At 37.5% G+C, this 14,587-nt stretch overlaps 1 protein-coding gene across 3 annotated transcripts in view; it reads right to left on the minus strand.

Moving 5' to 3' along the window:
- Positions 1–317: 317 nt before the first annotated feature.
- The window catches only part of SLC16A7 (solute carrier family 16 member 7), a 164,326-nt gene continuing 150,056 nt past the window's right edge, over positions 318–14,587 (minus strand). For all 3 annotated transcript variants that reach the window (XM_080662010.1, XM_080662012.1, XM_080662011.1), the window contains 3 exons: positions 11,903–12,046; positions 7,770–8,585; positions 318–4,083 (listed from right to left, as the gene is read on the minus strand). In XM_080662010.1, coding sequence (XP_080518136.1) covers positions 3,812–4,083; positions 7,770–8,585; positions 11,903–12,046 — 1,232 coding nt within the window. In that variant the 3' untranslated portion in view covers positions 318–3,811. The remainder of the gene's footprint in view (positions 4,084–7,769; positions 8,586–11,902; positions 12,047–14,587) is intronic.

Below are 14,587 nucleotides of genomic sequence, written 5' to 3' on the forward strand. Positions count from 1 at the left end.
TTCTGATTTTGTCACATATTACCTTTTATCTTTGGTAATTTGCTGAATTTCTTTGTCTGTTTTTTGTTTTGTTTTGTTTTGTTTCACTCATCTATTATATCAGGCCAATAGCCTCTACCTATGATTTGGCTTGAATATTAAAAAGTATTAGGTAGGCAAAATGCATAATACATAAAGACTATCTCCCTTCCCACTTTGCATCCTTTCTTCCTATTAAATTGAGCCTAACAGTCACAATTTATTTTAATTTTTTTAAAAATTAAGCCTGAAATTTTATACAAATGAGAGGTTTTGTTTTTTTTTTGTTTTTTTTTTTTAAATGTATTTTTGATGAAAAACAAGTTTCAACTAATGATTAAGGCTATTTCTATATTTTATAACATCAACTTACATCATTCATCTTACAGTCTTTTTTTCTTTATCCTCAGTTGTCAAGTGTAGCCAGAGAAGTATGAGTAAAAAAATACCTAGATTTCTAACGTGCTCATTCAAGTGTATCAAACCTAATGATGTTAGTTATTTCCTAGTGTCTGGGAACGGTGTGTGTGTGTGTGTGTGCGTGTGTGTGTGTGTGTGTGTGTGTGTGTGTAGATAAGGTGGTTGGAACTCTGTACTAACGAAGTGAAACTTACACGTCATGTGAAGTTACACTGGGAAAACATCAAGTCTTCCAAAATGAAGTACACCAGAGCCTGACTCCCTGCCTCTTAAATGTGTGCTGACTGGACCTAAAAAGGATCAGGAAATATAATCATTATGTGACAACATGATAATGAATGTTCTAAGTTGATATTCTCTTTTCAGTCTTTGAAAGATTCTGTTAAATCAATAAATATTTTAACAAGTTCAAGAGAGCAGGAAGAATGAACAAGTAGAAAAACTTATTTTACCCTGGAACGATTCTGGGTCCTATATGAGAATTTACATCACTCTTTCCAGTATACTCTGATTTAAATGTTCTGTATGTATGTATGGGAATTGGTATGTGTGCGTATTTATAACTTTCTGCATCGCTACTGCCAGACATGACTGTGTACCTCATATTGTGCACTTTGAATGCACAATTCCCCTTCCCTTTCTTTTTTTTTTTTTAACCATTTGATATAATCAGTGCCAGAAATGAAAGCATGATGAAGATGACCAAGGAGCAATAAAATAAATATGAATCGGTTTTTGACAAGAAATTCATCAGTATGTGAATAAACCTCCTTTCGTGGAGAAAACTACTGGAATGCACCCACCAGCATGTCTCTAGCAGCTGGTGATAAAAATGGCCATAGCCTTAGACCTAAAACGCCACGATCATTACTCTGCTGTTTATTCTCCTCACCCCTGAGTCTAGTATCTATATTCATTTACAGGTGTGTCTCCAGAGAATCCAAGACACTTTTGGAAATGTTGAAGATTGGAGAGTAACTTACGATGTTGCATTGCTTATGACGAGTCAGAGTTACATAGAAAAGCACTCATCATATGAAAATAGCTTATTCAAGACTCAAGATTGGGCAAAATGAAATTTAAAAAAAAACAAAACACACAAAACCACAGCCATATACTGACACATTTCCCTGATTAATTTACTGATGGTATTGGCACATATTGTTTTACTTAATATTTGAAAAATACAAGTACCTCTTTATATGCAAAAAGTGAATGTTAAATGAAATACGGAATTTTATATAGCTTCCTAAATGTGAGACGCATGCTTAAACAGTGCATACATTTTACAAATTAATCCTTAGTGTAAGCTATCACCAAAGCTTGATATACAGGTACAATCTTTTAGGGGATAAGAATAGCACCTGCCTCTACCGCAATTAATAAAACACACAAAACCCCCAGCAAATTCCTTTTGACGTCTTGAGAGTGACATCACTTCAATAACCAAGCACTAAATGCTTTTTATTAGTCGTGGTCTTAACTTAAACTTTAGATCTGTAGACGAAAATATTTATACCTTTAGTCGTAAAGCACAATTTCTTTCTTGTTTACAAGCGCGTTATAACTCAAAATGGTGTCTGTAGTTCTGAATGTACAGAAAACTATCATGTGCCACTGTATTCAAGAGTGCTGCAGGTTCCCAGATGTTTTCACATGGCCATGAAAATGAGAAACTGCGAAATTACTCTGGGCTGCAGGATTGCAAGCTTCTTGCTATTGTTGTACACGATCCCTGCCCTTCTCAAGTGCGTATACCAGGTCACACACAGGCTCCAGCCTAGCAGCCGTGTTTTAACAGTCTCCTGGTTTAGCTAACAGTTATGTTCACAGGGAGCAGGAAGCCCAGTCCATAGAGGGCAGAATTTTCAAGTGCCGACATCCCTATAATATGAGGCATTTTCAGCGGCTGAATAAAAAGCCTATTTGTGAGTTTTGGTTTTTGCTTTTGCATTTTTGGGGAAGGGAGGGAAATGAGAGTTTAGAAGGCTCATTATAAGCACCCGAGCACTCTTAGCTTTCCCAAATGTATTACTCATAACAGTAACCTACTGATCACCACCATGTTGGGAAAAATTATAACTTGGCTTATCTGTAAACCTGTCCACCAGGATTTGGGTTGATTCCACTTGCTGTCTCAGTCTGAAAATAGATCAGATGAGTTCTGGTTAAAATAATATCTCTGGTTATTACTTTCTGGATTACTAACAAAAATCCTTTTTAGCCCTGCCCTGTGTAGCTCAGTGGGTTGGGCATCATCCCTGCTCCGAAAAGCCGCTGTTTCAATTCCTGGTTGCAATCTCAATCTCTCTCTCTCTCTCTCTTTTTCTCTCTCTCTCCCTCCCTCCCTCCTTTCCTCTTTCTCTAAAAACCAATACAAAATCTTTAAAAAATCTCTTTTAAAATCAATGGACATAGACCATTCATTGGGGGTAATTTAGGCTTTTAACTTAGTTTACATATTAGGTAAAAATTCTAAAAATTAATTTGAGGGTGCTATTCTCTACTACCAGGTACTAATGGCCCCCTCAAAGAAAGCATGTGCATGAGCTAATCAAATCTTGTGGTTTAAAAAAGTTAGTTGTATTTTCAAATTAAGATCACCTCATTTCCACCCATGTTCTTATCTTTAAAATCCACATGTACAGTAGTATGCAAATATAACATTCTTTTTTCTCCATGGATATTTTTTAAGTAAAAAAAAAAAAAATAGTATGGTGATAATGTTCTTTTTGAACTTATTTGTCTTTTGTTCTCCAGATACTGTGAGTGGAAATTCATTTGCCTTTAGTTCCATTTCACACTTTAATATCTTAAAAAATGAAATGTGGAGAGGGTATTCTTATAGAATTACTTAAACCAGGGGTTTGGAAATCAGATCTCTATAATCAAGACTGGAAGTTATTAGAAGATTTGGAAATTATTTTAATCACCACCACCAGAGTCATGTATGAAAATAAAACCCTTGCATGGATTCTTTATATGCATAATCTCAAAATATATCTTTTAAAAAGGAAACATTTAAAATTTGACATTGAGGGAAATCTCATCTCCGTCATTCATTATGAAGTTTTATTTAAACTAAAATCCTTTCCAATATTTTGGAGGGAAAAAAAAGTTCTCGTAAGAAAGTCATAAACACTGGCCCGGCCGGTGTGACTCAGTGGTTGAGCGTCGTCCCATGCACCAAGAGGTCGCTGGTTCGATTCCCGGTTACCTGCTCGATCCTCAGTAGGAGGCAGCAGCCAATCAATGTTTCTCTCTCCTATGTTTCTATTTCTTTCCTCCTCTCCCTTCCTCTCTGTCTAAGAAATCAATACAAAAACATATTTAAAAAAAGTCATAAACACTGAAATCAGAGATTTGATTCTTGCTACATGTTAGTTTCTCTTTCGGTGGGATTACTCCCTGGTCTCGTGCTTTTGACTTCAACAACACATTGTTTAGATGCGTTCAAGGGTTCAGATTCTTGGGACTCCGGCTTGTTATACGTTTCTTCCTTTGCTTTTTCCAATTTCTTTTCTTTTGCAAGCAATCTATAATTTATAGTATTACCAATGAGCAACCACACACTTGCTAGGAACACAATAGCCCCGCAGGCTATATACATATATTTATACTCTCCAGTTTCATCCACCAATTTACCTAAGAGACAAAACAAACAAACAAAAATCATATTTTATGATAAAATAATAAAAGAGCCATAAATAATAAAATTTTCTAATAAATTCTTCCATAGACACAGTATATACCTATTTCCTATTTAATATCAAATATTTAATGAAAAATTATTCTTGTTTATGACTTATATATATAAATAAAGGTATGTTATGTGCACATGCAGCATTATATTACTGGTATATTAAAATTATTGAACATTATTTCCCTCAATAAAAACGTACAATTAAGACAAAGTAGGTATATATGCTTTGGGGTGCATATTCATAAATACATACATGTTTAATATCTATGCAGAAATAGATATATTTATCTATCTATTTACAGCAGACACATTGAGATTGCTTCACTCCTTTCCATACTTCCTATCTTTTCAAAAAAGAGGGAAACATTACATTCTTTAGGAAAGACCCAAAGGCTTTTATATAAAGTTAGTAGAGGACATGATGTTTACTAAATGCTTTCTCTATTCCCAGCACTAGGCTAAACACTGTTATTTGCAATATCTCATTGCCTCCCACAAGAGCACTATGAAGTAATCTGAGCATGGTTACACAGCCAGGGAAGGGCAGACTCTGGGTCTAATCAAGAACTGTCTGAATCTCATATTCCTAACTGTTCTTTAAATGGCTTCACCAAATCTCATGGTTAAGAGTTATGTCACTTTTGTGGCTAATTACAGTTTTTACTTTATCTAAATCTAAATTATTAAGGCCAAACTAATGAGAAAAATGTTGCCCGGCTGGTGTGGCTCAGTGGTTGAGCATCAACCATATGAACCAGGAGGTCATGGTTCGATTCCCATTCGAAGCTTGATCCCCAGGAGGGGGTGTGCAGGAGGTGGCTGATCAATTATTGTCTTTCATCATAGATGTTTCTATCTCTTCCTCTCCCTTCCTCTCTAAAATCAATAAAAAATGTTTGTTTTTTTTAAAGAAAGAAAATGTGTTGTTTTTTTTTCCCTTTTGATTATTAAAAACATGAAAAAACTAGCTTGGTGCCATATAATCTGAAGGCTTTATTGACTTAAAAATATTTCAGTGCATAGATTTGCCTCTTGCTTTTTTTTTTTTTTTTTTTTTTTTTGCAGGCACCCGATTCTTAATGATAATTATTACCAGCAAAACTGAGTGTACACAAACCCATGTTGTCTCTTTTTAAAAAAATATATTTTATCGATTTTTTACAGAGAGGAAGAAAGAGGGATAGAGAGTTAGAAACATCGATGAGAGAGAAACATTGATCAGCTGCCTCCTACACACCCCCTACTGGGTATGTGCCCACAACAAGGTACATACCCTTGACCAGAATCGAACCTGGGACCCTTGAGTCCGTAGGCCGACGCTCCATCCACTGAGCCAAACCAGCTAGCGCCCATGTTGTTTCTTATATGCTTATTCCAGGTGATTCTGATAAACACCTATTTGTTTAGTCGGAATCTCTATCATTCTAACTGAAACCTAGTCAGTAGCACAGTATTAAATTTAATTACTTTTGGAATTAACTATTTGAACAAGGTTCCCTGTTTTAATTAGGTAAATGGTGGAATAGGCTTATTTGAAGACATATGACACATACATAAGCATAACAAAAACTGCATAATTTAATTTCCCATTCTGACTTTAAGTCAAATATTCTTTTTATACAACGATTGTTACACTTCAAAATACATAAACATCAGTTCTATGGCCCCATCAGAGTTAATATAATTGTGGGCTGCCGAATCAACCTACTTTCTCAATGTTTTGGGAGTTTTTTTAATCATCATCAAGGAACCATATATGATTTCTAGAACTAAAACTTCAGTTCTCTGTGAGTACAGCAGTGAAAGTCTTGGCTGACAAAAAATAGAAATCATTCTCTCCCTACCCTTTACTGCTCTACGAACAAGAGTAGGAGCAGCAGCAACTGTGTGAGAAGTAACTACAACAAGACACATTCATTCACACGTATTTACTGAGTGCCTACAATGTGCCAGACACCACTCTAGGAGATGCCAAATGCTGTAGAGAAGCAGCCCACCTCAAAGTCATGGTGTGTCTGTCACGGGTAGCAGGAGGCAGAAACAGGATGAAAAAGGTGAAAGTATTATGGCTGGAGTGTGAGAGCTTCATGAAGCAGCCACAAGTCAGTTGCTGCCATAGCTATCACTGGTGCAATGTTTTGGCAATATTAAATAATAGCATTTAAGGGTATAGAAATAGATGTAAATGTTAATAAAGTTCTCAGCCCAAGGAGAAGTAGCCAAAACAGATTCCTACATTTTCATCCTGAAAGCCCACACACTAATCTGTTGACCTTTTTTTTTTTTCAATCATCCCACCATGGCTACTGAAATAACAATTTTCTCTGTTGATACTAAGAATTTTATTGCCTATGAACAAGCTTCTAAAACCCATTTGGTAAAATTGCTTCTGTATGAAAAGATAGGCCAATTGTACTTGTCTAATAAAATAAAATCAATTGGCTGATAACTTTACTGATAAATATTGTTAAAAATGGTTTTAACGGTTTTTAAAAATTGTTTTGGTGCCATGGTACATCCACGCTGAGGGATACACCACCCAAAACAACTGTGCAATTTACTAGAGGACAGCTGTAGTGGGCAGCAAGTACACAAATACACAGCTCATTCCTAACCAAGTGAAAAAGCAAAAGGTAAAAAGTCAAAGTGCCTTAAGTTAGCAAATTAAAGATAAATTTTCGCACTTTTGAAATGATTCCTTAATGTCATGTAAGCAGCCTTTTATTAATTGATTTAAATACACTGAGAATTTTACATTTAGCCCGGCATTTACTGTGACCACCAGGGGGCAGGCTAGGAGTCTCAGTGAATACCTAAATTTAGTATTAACTAAAATAATATATAATGGTTACTGAAAAATTCTGGTCCGCAAAAAGCACTTAATATTTATAACATTAATATGTTATAAACAAAAATTAAGCAAAGTCTAAAATTCAAAATGAACTTATACATGCGTCTTAGTGTCCTTACTGGGTTATTTACACAGACACTTTTGTAAGCATATTAAAAAATATTTTAGATCTTAAAATTAAGAGGTAGTCTTTATAATTTATAAATATGAGCTATAAGTGTCTGATAAAAATGACTTTTATATATATATATATATATATATATATATATATATATATATATATTAGTATATCCTATCAGTGGGTATTATAAAAGTATTCTTCCCTTAGGCATGTAACAAGTTGCATATCAATATAACCAATAAGAAAATAGTTCTTGACTTTTTGAGAGAGCTATTTTAAATTTGTGACTAATTTTAATATAGATGGAAGAGAAATCTGTCACCAGTGGTAAAATTTAAAAAGTGACTTTTTCATTAAACATTTTTAAAAACACAAAAACAACTGATATGGGTAAAAAACCTAAACATTATGCTACTAATTACCAGTTTAACTTAAATTCTTAAGTTCATAGGTCCAGCGTTTGAAACCAATTTAGATCTAAATTCAACTAATTATGAAGTTCAAAAATACATAATAAACCCTAAAATTAACACACCCTCAGTCCTTCAGGCTGTTAGTATGTTTTTAATTACAAAGCATGTGATATATTACAAAGAACATCTCAGTCAATAGCTATTGATTTGATGATTTTTGCTTTCCTTGATGAGAAATCTTACCAGCAAGAGGAGGGCCAAGGAGAACTGGACAGCACTCCACAACTGTGACGAGTCCCACAGCACTGGAAAATCTCTGAGCACCAACAAGGTCCATGAGACTTTCAAAGAGGATACTGCTAACACTCCCAAATCCAAGGCCAAAAAATATAGCATAAAACACCAGGCTTATGTAGTCCTCTGCCAATGGGCACAAGAGATGACACACTCCCGTGAACATAATTGCAAAACTGAAGAAGTACTGGATTCGAGGTCGAACAAGTTTGGTGTTCGCAATGAATCCTACTGCAGGCCTCGCAAACATGTCAACAAAAGCCATAACAGACAGCAGGAAGGCTGCAGAGTACTCATCAATTCCCTTGTCTTTAGCATATGGGGCCAAGAATATAACGGGGGCAAAAAATCCTAGAAACATAATGACATTTCCAGATAAGTATATTAAAAACCCCCTATGCTTGAAAAGGGAGAAATCTAAATAGTTATTAATTTTTTTCCAGACTGATTGCTTCTTGTGGCTTTTTTTCACACGCGACTCAAGCTCTGTTTCGCAAATCTTATTTTGAGCCTTCGTAGTTGGTTTGGATTCAACGGGTCTCATGAGAGCCCCAGCCACACAGGCATTCAACAATATGCCTCCCAAAATCATGAAGCTTCCTTTCCAGCCGAAAGTATTAAAAAGGAACTGATTGAAAGGAGCTAATGTACTTAAGAAAACAGGACTTCCTGCCATGGCAAGACCATTCGCCATGGGTCGTTTCTTATAGAAGTATTTGCCAATGATTGTTAAGGCGGGTTGCAGGTTGAAGGCTAGACCTAAACCTGCAAAGAACAAAACAGAAGGAAGAAAAACACAAACACATTATGCCACTCACAAAAGAAATTACTCTTCAAAACATACATTCAATTGGGTAAGGCAGGACTCAAAAGGCAATAGCAGGTGTTGGTTTTTGTTAATCATCAATATCATCAAGAGAATGGCACATAAAAAGTTTCTCATAACTGGACACTTGATATGTATGATGGTTTCATATTCCTTTCATTTTAAAGCACAAAGATAAAACCAAAAGCTTTTACTGATGTTTCAAAAATCAGAGCAGAGGTTGAAACTAGGACAAAATTATTAATTCTTATAATTACAATCACTTAGTTCCACAGATTTTCATCTCCTTTTATATTTACACTAGAGGCCTGGTGCACGAAATTCGTGCACGGGGGGAGGGTGTCCCTCAGCCCAGCCTGCACCCTCTCCAATCTGGGACCCCTCGAGGGATGTCCAACTGCCTGTTTAGGCCTGATCCTGGTGGGATTGGGCCTAAACAGGCAGTCGGACTTCCCTCTCACAATCCAGGACTGCTGGCTCCCAACTGCTTGCCTGCCTGCCTGCCTGCCTGCCTGCCATTAACCACTTCTGCCTGCCAGCCTGATCACCCCCTAACCACTCCCCTGCAAGCCTGATCGACGCCCAACTGCTCCCCTGATGGCTTGATTGCCCCCAACTGTCCTCCCCTGCAGGCCTGGTTGCCCCTAACTACCCTTCCCTTCAGGCCTGGTCGCCCCTAACTGTCCTCCCCTGCAGGCCTGGACTTCCAAAACTGCCCTCCCCTGCTGGCCCGGTCACCCCTAACTGCCCTCCCTTGCTAGCCTGGTTGCCCCTAACTGCCCTCCCCTGCCAGCCTGGTTGTCATCAACTGCCATCCCCTGCAGGCCTGGTCCGCCCCAAGAGCCCTTCCCTGCAGGCCTGGTCCCCTCCAACTTATCTCCCCTGCAGGCCTGGTGGCCCCTAACTGCCCTCCCCTGCCAACCTGGTCACCCCCAATGCCCTCCCCTGCAGGCCTGGTCTCTCCCAACTGCCCTCCCCTGCCGGCCTGGTCCCCCCACCCCAACTGCCCTCCCCTGCAGGCCTGGTCACCCCCAACTGCCCTCCCCTACAAGCCAGGTCCCCCACAACTGCCCTCTCCTACTGGCCCATATGTCCCTAACTGCCTTCCCCTGCAAACCTGGTCCCCCCCAACTGCCCTTCCCTGCAGGCCTGGTCCCCCCAACTGCCCTCCCCTGCAGGCCTGGTCCCCCCCAACTGCCCTCCCCTGTAGGCCTGTTCCTCCCCAACTGCCCTTCTCTGCCGGCCTGGTCGCCCCCAACTGCCCTCCCCTGCTAGCCTGATTGCCCACAACTGCCCTCCCCCGCCGGCCATCTTGTGGCGGCCATCTTGTGTCCACATGGGGCAGCCATCTTTGACCACATGGGGCGGCCATCTTGTGTGTTGGAGTGATGGTCAATTTGCATATCACTCTTTTATTAGATAGGACAAATATATAGATATATATACATATACAGATATACATACATACATACAAACATATATATATATATATATCTCCTATATAATAAAATCCTAATGTGCTAAGTTTTTGGTTGTCCAGTTGGCCATTCAACCAATCAAAGTGTAATATGCTAATGATATGCTAAGGCCGCTCAACTACTCGCTATTACGTGCACTGACCACCAGGGGCAGAGAGTCGACTGGTCGACCAGTCACTATGACGTGCACTGACCAGCAGGGAACAGCCACTCCAACCAGTAGGTTAGCTTGCTGCTGGGGTCCGGCTGATTAGGACTGAGCAAAACAGGCCGGAAATGCCCTGGAGCCTTCCTGCAGTTCCTCCCCAGTTGGCCAACCTCCCACGTCCCTCCCAGGCCCTGATCCTGCTCAGGTGGGGTCCCTCAGCCTGGTCTGTCCCCTCTCACAATCTGGGACCCCTTGGGGGATGTCAGAGAGCCAGTTTCAGCCCAATGGCAGAATGACTGGTTGCTATTACATGCACTAACCACCAGGGAAAAGACACTCAATGCAGAAACAGCCCCCTGCTGGTCAGTGCACTCCCACAGGGTTGCACTGCTCAGCCAGAAGCCGGGCTCATGGCTGGCGAGCACAGCAGCGGTGGCCAAGACAGGGAGCGGGCCTAAGCCGTCAGTCGATATCCCCCAAGGGCTCCTGGACTGGGAGAGGGCACCGAGCCTCTAGTGTGTGTGTGTGCGTGTATATTTATGATAGATTTGTTTCCTTGTGGGAAAGACTGCATTTAAAACATGAAAGGTTTCTTTTCAGTTGAACACACTAAAATTTTTGTCACTTATAAACAATCTTAGGTCTCCCCAGAGATATTTCTTCAAAGCCATGCAAATAATAAAAAAGAATAATAAATTCATGTCTTTAGTTTCATGCTCTCCATCCTCACATTCCACATTTCATGAATATAGATGCATGTGTGTGTTAACTAAAAAGCAAATAATTTTGAGGCTTGAAACATAGTCTTATTTCAGGGAGTAAAGGTTATTGTTTATATAAGTCACAAGTCCCTGCTGTCTAGGGAACTTCTTGGCAGTGCTAAATATCACCTTTGAAAATTTATTATTTCTTATAGCTCACCTATTTCTTATAGGTGTACTTAATGGTTGACTTGCAGCATCAAAGCCTCCAAGACCCAAAGGAATGGAATTGAAGTTAGAATAATAAACAGGGTGGGGCAAAAGTAAGGTTTGCAATTATTTGTATGGAAACTAATACAATCTAATATTTGTGTTTAGTAGCCGATGTGCCTTGTAGAGCTTTAAACCAGAATCTTTTTAGGAAGGGAACAAAGAGGCACCAATACAGAGCTCCACCATAAACAGAATACAATAATTCTATTGTTAAAGCTAAGTCAGTGCATCCAGAAAATAACTCTTTGTCACTGTTTTTAACCTATTATGTGAAACATCAGATATTGTAAATACTAATAAGTAATGAAAAATACATTTTTTAAAATGAAGCTATTTATATGCCAGAAAGCTTCTGTCTGCCATCTTAGCTGGCTGAAGAGTAAAGGGTAAAATGATAAAAACAGGCCAATGCTGTTTTGTTCTGACATTTATATCATAGAGCATTATGTATCTGATAAATCGTTTTTTTCTCATTACCTAAAATAATTTTGATTGGATATTCCATAGCTAGTATTTCAATGTACTAGATGAAAATAATTCAAGATCGAACCTGATATAAAATTCAAAGAAAACAATAAAAATGTTCTATTGTTCATGTATTTTATGCTTTGTGAACAACATGAGCTTTAAGATAATAAGCTGAAAACAAAACTTACCTCCAATGAATCCCACAGTGAGGTAGAGCTCTATTACGCTGGTGCTAAAAGAGGCTGCGACCAATCCCACACAGCACAGCAAACCTCCTAGCATCACCACTGGCCGGCTGCCATATTTATTCACCAAAATACTGCTTATGGGACCTGAGTAGAGATGAGATGAAGAAATATTCGGTTGCTGGGTCGTTTATTTTTAACATTGTTAATTTTGAAAGCTGAGATTGCACATTTTAATGATCAAAGAAAAACACACAGAGCACATAATGAAGACTTCAATACTTTCCAATCAGTTTGACTGATTATATTTAATCATACATGTAAAAGCACATAAAATAATACATTAGAACTACTTAATATATAGTTTATGATCACAGTCATTCAACTTTTGATGAAAAAGTTTTTTGACAAAATATAGCTAAATTATCTAACTATCTTAGTAAATGCAGGAAAATTTATGTAACAAAAATCTAGCCATTATATAAATGATTTGTGTTAGAATTTTGTTTTTTTAGAATACTGTGCATGCACACACACACGATCTCTTAATTAGAGTTCAATTTTTAAATTAGAGCCCATTATGCTTTTTATTTAATATTGTGTTTCTTTGATTCTAAGACACTGATTGTTTCCATATCTTATTGTATTAGAAATAAGGATATCTTACACTTGATGATCTCTGAACAATTCCTGGTTATCAGGGTGCAGTCATGGGTAGTAATGTAGCTATCATGGCCCACGAATGCTTGAACTGTATGTTATTGCTGTGGCTTGGTTGGACAATAGGAATATTGGTAACTCACATTAACTCATACTTAAGGACCATTTAAAATGGAATATGAAATCTTCATTGTTTTCTGAAAAAATTTCTGTTGACACATTCTGGTAAGGCCAAGAAAGAAACAGTCCAAACTTGCAAAATGGATGCAGTAGTATATATGGAATTACCAGAAAAAAATGGTGGATTTCTCCGTGAAAATATGCTCCCACATGGACAAGGAGAACAATCTCTTATGTTAAACATGAACATCAAGGAGTTGGACTAAAAAACTAATTTAGAAGAGCCAAATACTGCCTGGAAAGAAGGTTTTAAAATGCCTTGCTCAATTTTTTAAATGTACATTTTCTGGCAAATATGCCCTATTTGTGTGTGTATGCATAAAATATTCAAGAGTGATTAAAATGATTAAATTAATTTAAGTATGTCTTTAAAAGCTCTCTTGGTAATTATAAAATTAAAGTTATAAATATTAATAAAGTGCTGCATCTTATTTTTATGCACATCATTTTTTTCTTTAATGGTGTTTTATAAAACAATGGTACAACTGCCCTTGCCAGATATACCAAGGTTGTGGGTTTGATCTCTAGCATGGCACATATGGACATCAACCAATGAATGCATGAACGGGTGGAACAACAAATCTCTCTAAAATCAATAAATAAATATTAAAAATAATATACAATTTAACAATTGAGGCTTAGAGTCAATGCAAATCCATACTCGTTTATAAAACTTGTCAATGTGTAAGTGATTTGATTTGACATTCCATTTTTAACTTAAAATTATATTCCACCTGAAACTAGGGACACTACTTTTCTTAAAATAATTTAACTAACTCAATTTAATTCAACTTAACTCAAATTAGTTTAATACAGTATTTTTTGAGCCAGTTTTCACATGCCAAGGATGAGTTAATCCTCAATACATTACAGTCCAGAGAAAGAAATAATCAAGAAGTTGTTTTAAGAACTGTGGTGGGTGCTTTGATTAGACAATCAGAATAAATTCAAAGGCACTGACCAATTACTTGGATTAATAACAATGATCTCTTCTCAGTATACCATTTTCTACGTGGTGCCTAGATAATTAAAAAAAATGAATTAACTGATTTACTACATTTTATAATTGTGTTTGCCCAAAATGTGTGGACTTAAATTGGAACATAGGCTGTGAATTACAACTAAATTTGCAATGTATGTGAAATAATTATATCTAAATATTGGGATAACTACATCAAAGCTTTTTGGGACCCTTCACTCCACAGGCCGATGCTCTATCCACTGAGCCAAACTGGTTAGGGCTGTAAAGAATTTTTAATGCTTAATATTAGCTTGAGGAGGCATCTTAACATTAGATGCTTGTAGGATAGAGAGAGATAATGGACACCATCCATTATCTCTCTCTATCCTACAAGCAGCTTAGTTTATTGTTACTAACAAGAAATATAAAATTAGCCCTAACTGGTTTGGCTCAGTGGATAGAGCGTCGGCCTCAGGACTCAAAGGTCCCAGGTTCCATTCCGGTCAAGGGCATGTACCTTGGTTGCGGGCACATACCCGGTGGGGAGTGTGCAGGAGGCAGCTGATCGATGTTTCTAACTCTCTATCCCTCTCCCTTCCTCTCTGTAAAAAATCAATAAAATATATTTAAAAAATATATAAAATTAAAAACAAAAACGGATTCTCATCACATGTGATTTTTATTAAGCATGTGTTAGCTTCCCAGGTGTCCCCTTTTGATGAATCATAGGCCTAATTAAATTCTGAGCACATTCATTCATTTATTTAATTCAATCATTCTGGAAGTTTGTACTCAGCATGTGTTTTCAAGTAATCATGATGTTTAATTATTAGTTATGTCAAAAAAGAAAACTCTGTACCTACTGATAGTTATATATGAGTCCATAT

The sequence above is a fragment of the Plecotus auritus genome (assembly GCF_963455305.1).
Source record: "Plecotus auritus genome assembly, chromosome: 3".
Lineage (NCBI taxonomy): Eukaryota > Metazoa > Chordata > Mammalia > Chiroptera > Vespertilionidae > Plecotus > Plecotus auritus.